The sequence below is a fragment of the Hypomesus nipponensis genome, chromosome 6 (genome assembly GCF_054491055.1).
Source record: "Hypomesus nipponensis isolate SF chromosome 6, ASM5449105v1, whole genome shotgun sequence".
NCBI lineage: Eukaryota > Metazoa > Chordata > Actinopteri > Osmeriformes > Osmeridae > Hypomesus > Hypomesus nipponensis.
Genome location: NC_140366.1, coordinates 19,467,384 through 19,483,905, shown reverse-complemented (window position 1 = coordinate 19,483,905; position 16,522 = coordinate 19,467,384). Strand labels below are relative to the sequence as shown.

At 43.5% G+C, this 16,522-nt stretch overlaps 1 protein-coding gene across 2 annotated transcripts in view; it reads right to left on the bottom strand.

The window, feature by feature from the left end:
• Positions 1-16,079, bottom strand: part of LOC146287530 (cholesterol 24-hydroxylase-like) — a 38,600-nt gene extending 22,521 nt beyond the window's left edge. For both annotated transcript variants that reach the window (XM_084699299.1, XM_084699298.1), the window contains exons 1-16: positions 15,782-16,079; positions 13,789-13,866; positions 13,577-13,658; positions 13,145-13,218; positions 12,765-12,851; positions 12,539-12,677; positions 12,172-12,285; positions 10,961-11,123; positions 10,783-10,848; positions 10,611-10,683; positions 10,374-10,458; positions 9,860-9,970; positions 9,318-9,406; positions 9,150-9,216; positions 7,456-9,029; positions 1,098-1,206 (exon numbers count right to left, since the gene is read on the bottom strand). In XM_084699299.1, coding sequence (XP_084555425.1) covers positions 8,877-9,029; positions 9,150-9,216; positions 9,318-9,406; positions 9,860-9,970; positions 10,374-10,458; positions 10,611-10,683; positions 10,783-10,848; positions 10,961-11,123; positions 12,172-12,285; positions 12,539-12,677; positions 12,765-12,851; positions 13,145-13,218; positions 13,577-13,658; positions 13,789-13,866; positions 15,782-15,930 — 1,530 coding nt within the window. In that variant the 5' untranslated portion in view covers positions 15,931-16,079 and the 3' untranslated portion in view covers positions 1,098-1,206; positions 7,456-8,876. The remainder of the gene's footprint in view (positions 1-1,097; positions 1,207-7,455; positions 9,030-9,149; positions 9,217-9,317; positions 9,407-9,859; positions 9,971-10,373; positions 10,459-10,610; positions 10,684-10,782; positions 10,849-10,960; positions 11,124-12,171; positions 12,286-12,538; positions 12,678-12,764; positions 12,852-13,144; positions 13,219-13,576; positions 13,659-13,788; positions 13,867-15,781) is intronic.
• Positions 16,080-16,522: the final 443 nt, after the last annotated feature.

Genomic DNA, 16,522 nt, shown 5'->3' with positions numbered 1-16,522 from the left:
GAGAGGCCAGAGGGAGGCCAGAGAGAGGCCAGAGAGAGAGAAAGAGGCCAGAGAGAGGCCAGAGAGAGGCCAGAGAGAGGCCAGAGAGAGGCCAGTGAGAGGCCAGAGAGAGAGAAAGAGGCCAGAGAGAGGCCAGAGAGAGGCCAGAGAGAGGCCAGTGAGAGGCCAGAGAGAGAGAAAGAGGCCAGAGAGAGGCCAGAGAGAGAGAAAGAGGCCAGAGAGAGGCCAGAGAGAGGCCAGAGAGAGGCCAGAGAGAGGCCAGAGAGCAGGAACTCCAGGCTTGATACACACATGATATGCAGAAATGTGACCTTGACTCTGTTACTGAGCACCTGTTAATGACATACTGCAGCTGCCCTGTAGGGGGGGGGGGGTACCAGCCAGTTTGAAGCTTCAGATTGTTCTAGAAGGTGGAGATGAGGATGGCCAGTACACCTGAGACTTCTGACCACTTGTTCACCGTATAAACCATCTCACCAAAAAAGGTGGTAAAATGACATGACATTATTTACTCTCAAAATCAAACCCAAGTAGAAGATACTAATGCAAAGAGGATTTCTGTGTGGAGGTGCTTGGAAACTCTCAAAAGCTACAAACATCCCAGAAGCTGAGTGTTGACAGCTCCTGAATGTTACACAGCCCATGTGTGGATCGTTACTCAACATGGACTCACAGGGATGCCTGAGGGGGCCCGGCCTCCCCCCCGGCCTCCCCCCCGGCCTCCCCCCCGGCCTCCCCCGGGCCTCCCCCGGGCCTCCACTAATGGGCTGTGGGGGAACAGCACCACAGAGAAACATTTCCACGTTCCACTGTCTGAAAGGAGAGGGAGATGAAGACGTAGAAGCAGAGAGAGGAAGAGAAGGAACGGTAGAAGGGGCGAGCGAAGGAGAGAGAGATTTTGCATTGCGGTATATTGTACCACGATGTACTGTTCCAGCCCTGCTCCAGGTTAGGACTCTCAGCAGGGTAAAAGGACAGTCCCTGTTTGGACTGTGTGACTGGTTCTTCCTCGGTCATATTCATGGAGATATTTAAGCATAAAAGCAGTAAAAATGTAATGTTGGACACTTATCCAATAAGACTACTGACTCACTGACCAGGAAGAAGAGTGTGTATTCCAGTGGTGATGATCTGGGAGGATGGTGTGGCTGAAGCACATGCCTCACAGTCCTCACAGTCCAGGACGTCGTCTCCAGAGAAGCGGACCTTAAAGGAAATAACTGGAGATAAGACGCATGTGCTGGACGTATGTCACGTAAACAAAAACCTGCAGAGGTTCAAAGACAATTTCCATCTGTCAGGTCGGTCTTTGAGGTTGGTTCACCTGAACCACATTACCCCCCCTTTCTGTCTCTCCCTCTCTCTCTCTCTCCATCCCTCTCTTTCCAAGAGAAAACCAGGAAGGGTGATTCTTTGTAGCAATGGTCAATTTAAAAGTCAGATTGCCATATATTACAATAAAGTTCCCTGACATCTCTATTGACTCCAGTCCACTTTTCTTTTCTTTTTTGGGGAAGGGGGTGGAATAAACCAGTGGAACTAATACACAACACCTGTTTCTCCTCAGCCCCCCCCCCCCAGTATATCAACTACACTAACAGTGACAGCTGCAGGAGTGACGGAGATAGGCTGGCCGGGTCTGGTCTGGTCTGGCCCGGCCCGGGTGAAAGACAGACACACACTGTTCCTCTGGCCTGGTCCGACAAGCCCAGGTCAAATAGCTGAGAGCAGAGTGTAATGTTGAAGCCTGTAATATTTCACATATGACTTGTGAGGAGCACCATGCACTATCGATTACTCCGATCTCAGGCTCCGGATCCTGGGGGAGGGGGTGGGGGGTGCGGGGGGTTCAGGGGGCGAGGAGCCTGGTTTTAATTACAGAACCCAACAATCTACTGATAAGACTGGGGGAGGATGGAGGGATTGAGAGATGGGCACAAGACAAACCCAGCTAGGGCAGGCTAAGGCACAGCCAGGCCCAGATGGGACATGTCTCCAGGATAGAGCTGCACACAGACAGGAAACAGGGGCCCCAGGTCCAGGCCTTTAAGCTCAGATTCATGTAAGCTAGCACACGGGACAGACACAAGCTAGGCTAGTACACAGAACAGGAGCCAGTGCACCCAGACCAGTTACAAGGTGGAGATACACCAAGCTCTCACCATGGAGATACACCAAGCTCTCACCATGGAGATACACCAAGCTCTCACCATGGAGATACACTAAGCTCTCACCATGGAGATACACCAAGCTCTCACCATGGAGTTACACCAAGCTCTCACCATGGAGTTACACCAAGCTCTCACCATGGAGTTACACCAAGCTCTCACCATGGAGATACACCAAGCTCTCACCATGGAGATACACCAAGCTCTCACCATGGAGATACACAAAGCTCTCACCATGGAGTTACACCAAGCTCTCACCATGGAGTTACACCAAGCTCTCACCATGGAGATACACCAAGCTCTCACCATGGAGATACACCAAGCTCTCACCATGGAGATACACCAAGCTCTCACCATGGAGATACACCAAGCTCTCACCATGGAGATACACCAAGCTCTCACCATGGAGATACACCAAGCTCTCACCATGGAGTTACACCAAGCTCTCACCATGGAGATACACCAAGCTCTCACCATGGAGTTACACCAAGCTCTCACCATGGAGTTACACCAAGCTCTCACCATGGATATACACCAAGCTCTCACCATGGAGATACACCAAGCTCTCACCATGGAGTTACACCAAGCTCTCACCATGGAGTTACACCAAGCTCTCACCATGGAGATACACCAAGCTCTCACCATGGAGATACACCAAGCTCTCACCATGGAGATACACCAAGCTCTCACCATGGAGATACACCAAGCTCTCACCATGGAGTTACACCAAGCTCTCACCATGGAGATACACCAAGCTCTCACCATGGAGTTACACCAAGCTCTCACCATGGAGTTACACCAAGCTCTCACCATGGAGATACACCAAGCTCTCACCATGGAGATAAACCAAGCTCTCACCATGGAGTTACACCAAGCTCTCACCATGGAGTTACACCAAGCTCTCACCATGGAGTTACACCAAGCTCTCACCATGGAGATCTTCGAAAGAGTGATTCAAACAAGATAACGACCCTGTCAGGGGACGTTTGAAAGACTATCTGAAATAATTAGGCCTGTCTGGGGTGTGTGTGTCGGTCTGTGTGTGTGTGTGTGTGTGTGTGTGTGTGGGGAAGGGGGGGTCATAAACCTTGGGCCAGATTTGATTGAGGGACTCAATTATCTGGAACCAGAGGATGTCAGAGCAGCTGAAGAAGACACTTGTCCTCCAAATGTTCCACTGAGGAGGAAGCTGCTGTTAAAACATATATATATATATATATATATATATATAAATAAAAAGAATCTGCCTGTAACCTATTCTTCATATGTCCAGTTTCAAGCTTCAGATTAGGCATAGTTAGAGAGACACCTAGGGTCAGAGAGAGAAAAAGCAAGAGTAGGAGTTAGTGAGAGAGACAAGGAGAGAGACAAGGAGAGAGACACGGAGAGAGACACGGAGAGAGACACGGAGAGAGACACGGAGAGAGACAAGGAGAGAGACACGGAGAGAGACAAGGAGAGAGACACGGAGAGAGACACGGAGAGAGACACGGAGAGAGACAAGGAGAGAGACACGGAGAGAGACAAGGAGAGAGACACGGAGAGAGACACAGAGAGAGACAAGGAGAGAGACAAGGAGAGAGACACGGAGAGCGACACGGAGAGAGACAAGGAGAGAGACAAGGAGAGAGACACGGAGAGAGACACGGAGAGAGACAAGGAGAGAGACACGGAGAGAGACACGGAGAGAGACAAGGAGAGAGACACGGAGAGAGACACGGAGAGAGACACGGAGAGAGACACGGAGAGAGACAAGGAGAGAGACAAGGAGAGAGACACGGAGAGAGACACAGAGAGAGACAAGGAGCGAGACAAGGAGCGAGAGTGAGAGTTAGACAGTCTCAGTGTGTTGGGCCTCAGTCAGTCAGGCCTGTTAAACTCACAAGAGGAATTTACAGTCAAGGCCACAGTCCACAAAGACTGCATCTGTGAGCTAGAACGACTCTCTTTAACTGGTCTTCAGCACATCTCAATCACGTAGCAGGTCTCCTGAATTAGTGACAGCACTGACAGCTACAGCAGAGATTTTCAGCTGAATGTATGTAACATATGTCATATAGAACACACACTATGCTAGCACTGATTCAACGTTCGGAACTAAGTAAATTCAGCTGTATCTTTAATTGAACCTGTTCAAAGTCGAATAAATACAAATACTAAATGTCTACAAAGACATTATAGGAAACGTGTCCTCCGTCCTCTTGGGTTTGAACACCTGGGCACTCCTGGCATATTCCTGTCAGTTCCCAGGGAAACTGCTTCAGTCAGACACTGTGAAGCTCCACCAAGCCATCAGGCCACCACTCTCGCTTAAACAAGTAGCTCTAGTCCCAACACTGAACAGTCTGGAGTAAATATCTCTACGTTGATCTGAAGTGCTGATTATTTTTCCATCCCCCTTCTATCTATAAACTTGTGGCTGGACACATCTGTTTTTCTATGTTTATTTTTATCTTGTTGGTTCAGATAACTTAGTGTTCATGAGGAACAAATTAAAAAAAAAAAAAAACATTTATTGCTTGAGGTTTCCTTTGCCAAAAATATTTACAAGCTCAAGCAAAGTTTGCTCTCTTTCCAAAGGAAACATGAAATCTTTGGATTTTAGGACAAAGTTAGAATTTGACCACCACCTTCTGGACACACACAGAACTACGTTCAGCGTTGAGACCGCTAAACTCCATCAACTGTAAGAGGTAGGCTATGGTGTATGTAATCCACATGTAGTATCCATGTAGAAAATACAACAGCCCCATCGACTGTGTGAGTTCTAAAAGATCAGGACTATCCTGGATGTTCTACATGCAAGACAGAGGTGAAGCAGGAAGAGGAGGAGGTGAAGCAGGAAGAGGAAGAGAATAAGAGGGATAGGTGGAGTAAAATACTTAATAGGTGGGCTACTTACAGTGAATTCTGACCATGGCAGAATGTAGCCTGATCTGTGATATTTTAGGCCTGAATGATCTCATTCCATTGGCTTCCAGAATCTCTGATAAAAAAAACCATGACCTCGACAGAGAGTAGTTCTGATCACAGAATATTCTAGAAGACAGTGTTTCTAAGCCTGTGAAGATATGGTTTATTTACCATAAATTGGTGGATAGAGCAAGTCCAGATGATATAAATAGGAGAGGATCATCTGTACTCTCAATTGTTTCAAACCAAATGAAAGAAGTTCAAAAGGGAACCCAGGTCCTGAGCCCTGGATCGTTAGACTTGTTCCACTCCAACAATCCTTCTTCCCAATCTCCCCAGTGTTCAGAAATGTGTAATCGCTCTCTAGGGGAGCCTAGTTTATCAAGCGTGATCGGAAACAGAAACGTACAGCTTTTATTTGGCAGGCGCTTTTATCCAAAGCAATATACAGGGGGGAGGGGAGAGAGGATTTGAACCTGCAACTTTTTGATCTGCAGTTGGATACTCTAACCATTGGGCTGATAGTAGGGGGTTTCTACCTGCAGATGCTTCTTCCACCCACTAAGTAAAACACTTAGCTAGCTCACTGTTTGTTGCGGTTACATGATGCTAAGTAAGTAAGATGTGGATTAGAGAGTTAGGTTAACACCAGAAAGGAACACTTTCAACAAAAAGACCAGTCCAGGCACCCTCGTAGCAGTGACCTGCAATTAACAATGACAAGCTGTGTTTACACTGGAAGCTAAGCACCAGCAGAAATACCAGAGCCCACTAACCCCACAGGCCAAAGCCCTCACTATTGATCAGTCCTGTTGGTCATGCTGCCGCTGGTTGAGGCTCTGGCTAGTCCAACCATCCCAACGTCTCATCTTTTCCTGTCCCACTCATCAAAGAACATCTGGTTAAATGAACACCAGTTGCTAATCACACACACACACAAACATACTATCGACTTAATGAGGAACTGCATGGGCGGAAAATAATAACAGCTTCCATCAGCGTAGGATCTTGAAAGGACACCTAGGTTACGCCAGATGCAACTTGAAATTACCTGTTTTCTGACAGTACGCCAGCAACTTAAGCAGAATTTTATGTCAACATTCCTATCACCTAATAGTTCCCACTGACGTATCAATCACCAGCCCGATCTATTATGAACCGCTGGTGATATTAAGACATTTACGAGGCAAGAAGGTTGAAGTGCCTTGCCCAAGGACACAACGTCATTTGACACGGCGGGGAATCAACCTGTGTTCCAAGCCAACTGGTTTTCAAAACCTACTGGTTTCCCAGCTGTGCGTTCACCTATCAGTTTGGCTATATCACCAGATTAGTCACAAATTCACAAACATATTACTGGCGATTTTCCAGTCGGATCTCATATTTGCTGAGGCGAATATAAAAGTATAGGCTACGTGCGCACTACATTACCGTTCACGACAAAATACATAGAGACAAAATAAAACATTTGCAGGCCTGCATGAAGTGGGATTCGATCGTACTCGAGCAAAGCACGTAATTAACCAAAGGACATTGTTTTACACTGCGAGTAATTTTAGCTCATAGAATTACTTCAAATCAGTTACGTACTTATTAATCACCTTGGCCTTCAGGTAACATCTTGATTTGGCATTTTGATTTGGCTTTAATATGTTTGTGACTTTGTGAATAATCTGGTGATAGAGGCAGACTGATAAGTGAACGCACAGCTGGGAAACTAGTAGGTTTGAAAACCAGTTGGCTTGTAACACCGGCAACCTTCTGATTAACAGCCCGATTCCCTAACCGCTCAGCCATCTGACCAGGACCCATAAAACAAATATATGAACAGATGAAGGGTGAAAATATCACTCGTACAGTACATGACAAAAACTACTATAACACTGCAATGCGTTTGCTGTGGTCAGCTGTTGCAAAGAACATCTGGACCGTTTCCAAACACACCGGGCACACGAAGCAAGCCAGTCCCAGACTGAGGCACGGTGAACGACCATCCATGACCATGAACATCATGACGAGCAACGTTCAAGTCGGTATACTTCGTGGGCTAGCTAAACAAGCTAACTACGGCGCTTTTCCGTTTGTGATACTATTGTCTCATACTAGCTTGATTGTCTTTGCAGCCTTTTGAAACAGACCCACATGTTTCCATCTAGATCATAGGAGCCCGTTGAGGACAGATTTCTAGTTTAACGCTGTAGCTACACATGTTCTGTTTGACCAGCGAATGTTGTCCACTGGCTGCACATGCTAACATTACAAACAGACTACAAGATAACACTTTCTAGATATCCAATTTATTTTATCAATATAAGGGGGTAACTTTAGAGCATTGTAAAACATTCTGATATCACATTGTGAAAATGTTTCTTACTTTGTGGTTTATCCCGAAGAAGAGATCAATGTTTGTGCAAGTAAATCAGCGCGTTCTCCGTTGTTTGGAACAAGGAATTCCACAGGAAGGGACTCCTATGGCGTCGGCGGTGGGAGGGCTCCGGTATCACATAGCAACGTGTACTGGGAAAGGAATGACTGCTCTGCCCGTAGACTGCATTCCCGAGAGGATGGTCCAAAAGAGATGCGGTGATGCTCAAAATCAATTGAGAATAACAAATATACTATAAATATTTGAATGTAAATATATGAATGAGAAAGAAAGGACGATTTTTTCACTCTTCTACTTTTTTACTTTATTTAACTGTGAGAAAGGTACACTGCAAAAATAAATGGCCTAGTACATTTATAGATATTTAGGACAGCCAACCTAGTGAGGAATGATGTCTGGGTTCATGGGACAAAAACCTGGGACCGGACAGAACATACGGATATGACGCAGCACAAACGCAGGGTATGCGTATGACGCGGAACATTTAAATTGATTATCATTAGGTGCGTTGATGCGTTCGACATGGACTGACTTCATGCAGCGCTGCAGCCGGCTGCAGGCGGCTGACTTGAAACAGTGAATTTTGGTTAGACTTTTTGTACGACTTGAGACGGCGCCGAGGCTTGGTCGCTGTGACGTAGCCATCAAAGTACCGTGAGATCGATTCGAGAACTGCCGGCTGTGTAGCCGAGCACATTTTCTCAAGAGCAACTGCACGGGTTCTAATGACGAAACAGCTATTTCATCATTGGCCAGACTCACATACGACAACTTTGATGCGTGATTTGTAATTATTCTGACACCTTCAGTTTCGCCAACGCTCAAATCCGGACCTAACAGTTTAATTGAATACAAAATGTGTTGAAAAAAGGGGTTTTAGTCCGCCTCTTCACTAACGGAAAGATTAAGTTTAATTATAATTAAAGTAAAGTAAAGCAAAGCAGCGCTTAATCGGCCGTGACTAACGTCAACACACCGAACCACGAGAAGCTGAAATGTCCGACTTCACAGAGCTGTTTTTAACTCCTCCCCGACTGCAAGCGGCTACTCTCGCCAGTCGTTTCATGCAGCCGCAGTCCATGTCGAATGCACCTATTGGTTCAGACGTTTCCTCAAATTTAGACCCGCGTATTACGAAAATTAAGCGCTGTTCTTGATGAGCCATGAATCGAAGCAGTTATCCGACAAGATATTGCTGACCCAAGGTTGTTTTCCTTGAGGCTTTAGATTGGTTCAAGATGCCAACGTATGGGCATCTGTGAAACCCTCTCTGACTTAAAAGGCCTACACAAATCAACATGTTTGATCATGTGAACGTTGTAATTTTCAACGTCTGCATCCAGCACAGGTCCAGCACAATTAAAGTTTATGAAAAGTGTTATTCAGGAGGACTTTGCGTAAGGTAGACTTCAGGAGGAGTATGTTTGTCTGTGTTTGATGGTGCAAATCACTCCACTCTTAGGCCTCAGTGTGCCTGTGTCGGCGATGTCAAAGGACTGGCCGGGCAGCAGGCTGAAGTCAAACCTCTGGAGCAGTTTGGCCATCACAACCTTGGCCTCCATCTACACGCACAAACACACATTCACTTTAAGAGATCAAGAGACCTTATCAGTGTGTGTGTGAGAGAGAGTGTGTGTGTGTGTGTGTAAGAGAGAGAGAGTGCAGTGTGTGTGTGTCCACACCTGTGCAAAGTTTTGTCCCAGGCAAGATCGTGGTCCTAGAGCAAAAGGATAGTAGCAGTAGTAGGGCCTGGCAGAAAAATTAAACATCAAAACATTGTTACTGTCTTGTTAGCAGCATTGTAGTCACCTCACATGGTGGATATAAAATGTTCCAGATGGGCCACCTACTTGGCAGCATCGGGGTGAAACCTATCTGGGTCAAAAGTCAGCGGGTCCTTAAAGAATTTATCCAGCCTTCCAGTGACATAGGAATTGAACTGCAACAAAACAAGACATGTTCAACACCAGCCGTAGATAAATAAGTCATACTCTAACAACTCTAACAATAAATTACTACTAAGAACAACAACTAAGTATAACCTAGGCCTGTCTGTTTAGTGGATGTGATTCAAGCCAGCAATGTGTAGATGTGGCTGCAGCGTTGTGTAGATGTGGCTGCAGCGTTGTGTAGATGTGACTGCAGCGTTGTGTAGATGTGGCTGCAGTGTTGTGTGGATGTGGCTGCAGCGTTGTGTAGATGTGGCTGCAGTGTTGTGTAGATGTGGCTGCAGCGTTGTGTAGATGTGGCTGCAGCGTTGTGTAGATGTGGCTGCAGCGTTGTGTAGATGTGGCTGCAGCGTTGTGTAGATGTGGCTGCAGCGTTGTGTAGATGTGGCTGCAGCGTTGTGTAGATGTGGCTGCAGCGTTGTGTAGATGTGGATGTAGCTTACAAAGCAGACGACTCCTCCTGGTATCCGGACACCGCTGATGACCGTGTCGTCCGCCAGCCAGCGAGACGTGGAAGGAGCTGTGGAGTACAACCTCAGGGTCTCTTTCAACACCTGAGAGAACACCACACAAAAAAACAGATAGAAAGTTTAAAAACTGACGACTATTACCACACAAAAACAAACAGATTACTATAAAATTACACAAGCATACAATTGTTATTAAGAACATTATATTTAGCAGCTGTATCTTCCGTTATTAAAAAAGCTGTCACACCGACAGTTAAAAACAAGCACACACCCCATACAAAACCACCAACTAAGAATTGAACAACATCAGATATCAGAAGTTATCAAGATGGCTTCTGAGCATCTCTGGAGTTAACTCACAATGACCAGCAGAGGTTAGTAGAGTCACTAGAAAACAAACTGATTTGAACAAATTGAACCTGAATTGAACTGTTTGCGCAACAGGAACTTTGTCCCCTTTTTCTTTGCAGGCGTTTGATAATCGTACCTGTGAAAGGTAACCCATTTTCCCCAGATCATCGTAGCTGATCTCCTGCTTCATCCCAACAACCTCATCCACCTCTCTCGTCACCCTGGTGAACATAAACATGTATAATGACTATAAGATGAATACAATTAGGATACATAGAAATGTAGGCTACTGATGTTTGTAGATTTAGGGGATGTACACATGTAGTGCATATGCAGTGTCACAGTGTCAGTCTATCTGAACTGTTTTGCTCACTTTGCTAATATATCTGGTAGTCGTGCCAGTTCCATAATGGCAAAAGCAAGTTGATTTGCTGTGGTTTCTTGTCCTATAAAGAGGAAAAGGACATACATGCAGCACCAGTACAACTAATAATAATTCAGAAACATCAGTCTATTAGTGTAGAAGGGTTTCCTAAGTCTCCCACCTGCGATGAAAAACGTCACAAAGTTGTCCAACATCTGCTCCTCATCCTCTTTATCCATGAGTTCCTCTAAAGTGATAAATATATCACAATAAATCCACTGCACATAATGAACACACATTTTCAAATCTTTTTGGGACAAAATGGTATTGTTAGTTTCATGTTAACTTGTTTGTAGAACCTTTGTTGGCTGTTTTGATGATCTGAGTGAGGATGTCTTTAGGAACATCTTCTCCTCTCTGGATCGCCTCCCTCCTCTCGTTTATCCACTCAGCACCTGTGTTCCTCAGCAGCAGAGCGGCCTCCTTCACTTCACGGATGAACTTCTGGTTCTTCGGCATGTACTGGAAAAGTGTTGGAAGTGTAACCGAGGTGAATTGGTTCAACTCACCTCAGTAGAAATAGGTTGTATTCGCTGCGAAATATTCTATTTTAGTTAATTTTATTTTTATTTTTACTGTTGCTTGCTTTTCTACAGGTACACTTGCACTTATAGATTCATGTTGTTCAATTGTAACTTGCTTAACTACATGCTCTTATGGTCCTTCCCTTTGGCACTTATTTTTTGGTTGTTCACAATGTGTGCTTCTTGTTTTGGCTACCCCCAATGCTTTTGGGGCTTGTTATGATCAGTGACCTATGCACTTTGTAAAACTCTCTCTTGGAAGTGGCTTTGGATAAAAGTGTCTGCTAAATGAATAAATGTAAATGTAGAAATGCCAAACACCCGAACCATCAAAGAGCTAGCTTTACAGTAGCGTAGCTGGTTAAAACGATGTTTGTAAAGGTTGAAAAAAACTAGAAACTTTTTTGTGTCATGTAAAAACTTTTAGAAAAATAAAAGGTTGAAAAAATATTTTGTAAAAAAAGCTGAAAATGTTGAAAAGATTACCCCCAAAAATATTTTCGAAAAAGGTTTTGGATGAAAAAAGGTTTAGATGTTTTTTTCTGAAAGGTTTCGAACTTTTTTTCGAATAAAAGTTTTTACAAAAATTCCCCAAATTAGTAAGCCTCATTGAGTACTTGACTCTACTATACTCTATTGTACTTTGCTCTGCTTTACTCTACACTGTTTTAGGCTTTTCTGTTCTCCTCCTCTCCTTTAAGTATGTGTGGCAAACAGATATTTGTGAAAAAAAGGAACGTTATGCACAAGACAAAGGGAGTTAGCAATCTCAACATGACTGAGAATATAGAGTCCACACTTCCTGGCTTTTCCTGACTTGAGTTAAAAGTTTAGTCAGCACTTCAACTTTTACCAGTCTTTTAAAACTTGAGTATCTGCACTTCTACTTGAGTGAAGGATATGTGAATTTTTGCCAACTCTTCCTGTTACATAAGCACGCGTTAGAAGTTTGCATGATAATCTGTATTATGGCTGGCTGGTTTTACCTGGAAGGTAAGATCCATCGAACTATACACCATCCCTTTCAGACACAACAGTATGGCGTTAGGAAAGGGGGAGTCATTCTGCTTTAGCAAATCCAGATCTGCTCCAAATGCCACCTGCAATTGACAACATAAATGACGGGGTTAATCGTGATTGGGTAAATGCGCTGGGCTGAAAGCCCTTGACTGGCTAACAGTTGTACCGTTTAAATCTTGAATTAATTCGTTTTGATGTTTGTTCCATTATGATTCTTGTGTGACAAGAACGTTGAGCCCAGTTCAATTCTAGGTCGAATCTAAGATCAATAAAAGAAGGTTACATCAGTTGATTACTATTATCTGATAGTGACCTGGCCAAACACAACCTAACCTTAGCGATGACATCCAGAGTGACACAGTTGACCAGTTGGTGCATGTTGGCATCTGTCTTGCTGTCTGCCAGCTCTCCCAGTTTGTCCATCAGTCGCTCTGCCCTCTCGTTGAAGGTACCCACGAGGCCCCTCAGGTACCTGACAGAGACAAGGAGCCAAGACGTCGTAGGCTTCAAGGCTCACATGAGGACCTCCATTTTTTTTCTGTGTGGACTTGAAGCTTACACGCTGCTGAAAGCAGGGTCCATGATACGGCGTTGCTTGTACCACTGTTCATGATTCTGGGCCGTGACTAGGCCGTTTCCTAGGAACCTGGATGGGAGAGAGGGAGAGGAAACAAAAGATGACAAAGAATTAGATTTTTTATCCACTGGGTAAGTCAGATGTGTAGGTGTGTTTTCAAATGTGGATGGGACAGCCTTTTTCTATTAATAACTGAGGATGGGGTCATTAAATATATATCGAATAATATTTTTCAAGGAAATCCAAACAACCATGACAACCCCAACCACCACCGTGTTCATAATGTATAATAAATAACTGGCTCAATAGAAAGATGAAATATTACTTGTCAAACAGTGCAGCTATATTTAGGAGCCTCTCACCTTTGTCCAAACAAGCTAAATAGACGTTTGTAGACCATTTCATCTTTGCGGTATTTTGAAGACATCAGGATATCCTGTGAAGACAATACATATTGCGTGTTTAAATTACAGGAGAATAGGGCGGACATAAGAAGAAAAAATTGGTGTGCGGACTGTGGTTTTATAATTTTTTTCATCCACTGTTTTTGCAGTTCTAATGTTAGCTTAGTTAGCCACCTTGCAAACGATGCTCTTCTGAACCTTGACCTTCTGCTGTACTTTCTATATGCACTATTTGTACATCAACTGGGATTTTTTAAAAAAAGTGGAAAAAAAGTGTCTGCTAAATTAGGAAAATGTAACAAGGATACGGATAACTGCAGTCAAACGCAGCTGAACGTTTGCTCTATTTATTACACAACCAGAAATGTTTTGGGCAGGCTTATATTTTACCTTTGTGGCCTCTGGACAAGACACAAGAAGGAAAACAACATGCAGGCCATTTAACCGGTACACAGGTCCATATTCTTCAGCCCTGTAGGAGACAGCATCGTCAGTTCGCTCAGCGCTAACTCACAGAGAACAAGAGAGGAACGTATTTGGTAATCTTCGGAGAAAGTTAAAGATGAGGGTCACAGCACAGAGCAGCAGATAGCGCATCTCACCATTGGAGGAACACATCGTGTATAACTCGATCTTCACGCATCGCCCTGAGGAAATGGGAAGTGTGTCCAAATAGAAAACTGGAGGAAGGAATACAATTACATTGTTGTGTTGAACCTGTGTGCGGCTATTAACCTCTACAAATAAAATCCACGTTATCAACCCCTAGAAAATAGCATAATGTCAAAAACGTCCAACCGAAAACTCCTGAATGGGAATTTTTTAATTGTGGATTTATTATGAGGGGCCGTCTAGGACATAACTATTGAAACACTCTCACACTCACTATTGAAACACTCTTACATTCACTATTGAAACAGTCACCCATACATACATACTCTGTAAACCTATGCAAGCTCATATATAAAACATTATAATGTACATATAAGAGCGTTTCAGTAGTATGCATGAATGAAACTTCGAGGTCAAGGTCGTCAGTTACACAGGAAGGCGGAAGCAAATAGTGCAGGTTTTGAACAGCGGCAAAGCGCCAATCTTAGCCAACGGTCAATGGTGGCAGCAAGAGCGTGACATTTACATTTTTGTGATTAAATATGAAGGTGCAACTTCTAACTATTTTTATCAGTCTGCAGGCCTTATTTGTAATTGCCAATTGCGATGACATCGTTGATTTTTTAAATAGGGTGCTGTGCTACGTTGAATGCCGACAGCAAGACCCAGGAGAAAATAGTTTTTTTAGATAGCTTGAGGACCACATCATTACCCTGAATAATTATATGCTGTCTATGGTTCGCTCGAGGGAAGGACCTGATTTTTTTGGAGTCAATAAAAGAGGAGTTCTTGGTGTCGGACCTTTGGAATACACGTCCTTGAGCAATGAAGAACTGACAACCATTAGGGGGATTTCCACGAGTAGCCCTAATGCTGGTGAGACATACGTTATTGGAAGTCTACTGGCTCGCGGAATCCGTATCCAGCGTTGGAAGATCCGTCAATAGGAGATTGATGCTGTCGGACGGTCATTGAGACGCAGTGGAATCAGTTCTTCAGTTTTTCATTGCTCAAGGACGTGTATTCTAAAGGTCCGACACCAATACGTTGCCTATGTCTGAACACAGTCCGACGGCTAATTCCGAAAAAAAAGAAGCAATTCCCTGCTAGTTAAAACTGAGTCACATTCACTGGTTAAATTGCTCAAATTATTAATGAATACATGTGAAACGCTTGCACATCCTCTTGTAAGAGCATGCATACATGATATAACTAAAAAACGGATAGGCTACATACACATTTGAAACATTTATACAAATATATGTGAAACACTTGCACATCTAAACTTTGTATATCTTTGTAGTCATATGCAAGAGATTCAGTTATGAATGTGTAAGTGTTCAACAATATATATATACATATATATATATATGCATTTTCATATGTGCATGCATGAGTGTTTCGGATAAGTATAAATGTTTCACTTATGCATGTAAGCATTTCATATGTATGTGTATATGACACAGAGGTATATATGTATGCGTGTGTGTTTCTCATATATATAAGTGTTTCAGACAAGTATGTATAATGTTTTATATATGAGCGTGCATAGGTTTAAAGAGTATGTATGTGTGAGTGAGTGTTTCAGTAGTGAGTGTGAGTGTTTCAGTAGTGAATGTAAGAGTGTTTCATTAGTATGTGTGAGAGTGTCTCAGTAGTGAGTGTGACAGTGTCTCAATAGTTATGTCCTAGACGGCCCCTCATAATTTATTTCATGTCATTGACATTAGTTTGTGTGGACAAGGCAAACTTCAGGTTGAGTCTCAACAGCCTTGCTGAGTCACAACAGCTGACGGAATGCCAACAAACCAATGTTGGTCTTAGTTCGATTGCAGCTAACTGAAGCACATAATCTAAGCAAAGTATTCAAAGAAGGAATACAAAGTCAAGATTCCAATAGATACGTCTCAGAACAGATGAATACGTCTCAGATAAGATCAATATTATGGCTCGTTCGTGAAGACCCCATTAAGGACTACTCACCTCGCTCTTGGCGGCCCAGGTATATGATCGTATTTCCAGTGTATGTACTTAATATACAAACAATAACCGACGAATGTGACACAACATAAAACAATCATGTATACAAGTACGATAAAGGAGAAACTTGCAAAATAACTGAAGAATGCCATGTTCTCGATAGCTGTGTACTATATCGCTCTTCGCATAAAAACGAAATTTTCGATTATGCCAAATATATTTTGGGAAACTTTTAAACTTGTCTGGATCGCAATGCAACTTCTAGGATGAGCGAAACCAGCAACAGGAAAGTTTTTTTTTCTGCGCATGCCCCTGTTTGATCCATTGTTCAGTGGTCTGAGATGCCTATAGTCATAAATCAGTAGTCGGAGTTGTTTGGGAGCCCACAACTTTAAGGAATTTCTTTCTTTCTTAGGCCTACGGAAAATGGTTAATTTGTTGATCCAATCAACTTAAGATTCAGGCCCAGAATTTTTTTATTTCGCCTAAACGTTTTGTATACAATAACTTCCTGTTCAATGTGACTAAAAAACAAAAACTATGGTACGAAAATCATGATTCGAAACATATCTTTTTGAAATGTCGAAAACCTTTTCGAAACTCTAGGTTGTTTTCCATGAGGCTTTAGATTGGTTAAAGATGCACATCTATGGGCATCAGTGTAGCCCTCTGTAAGTTAAAAGGGCAATACAAATCAACATCTATTTGATTTGATGTCAACGTTGTAATATTCCACGTCTGCAT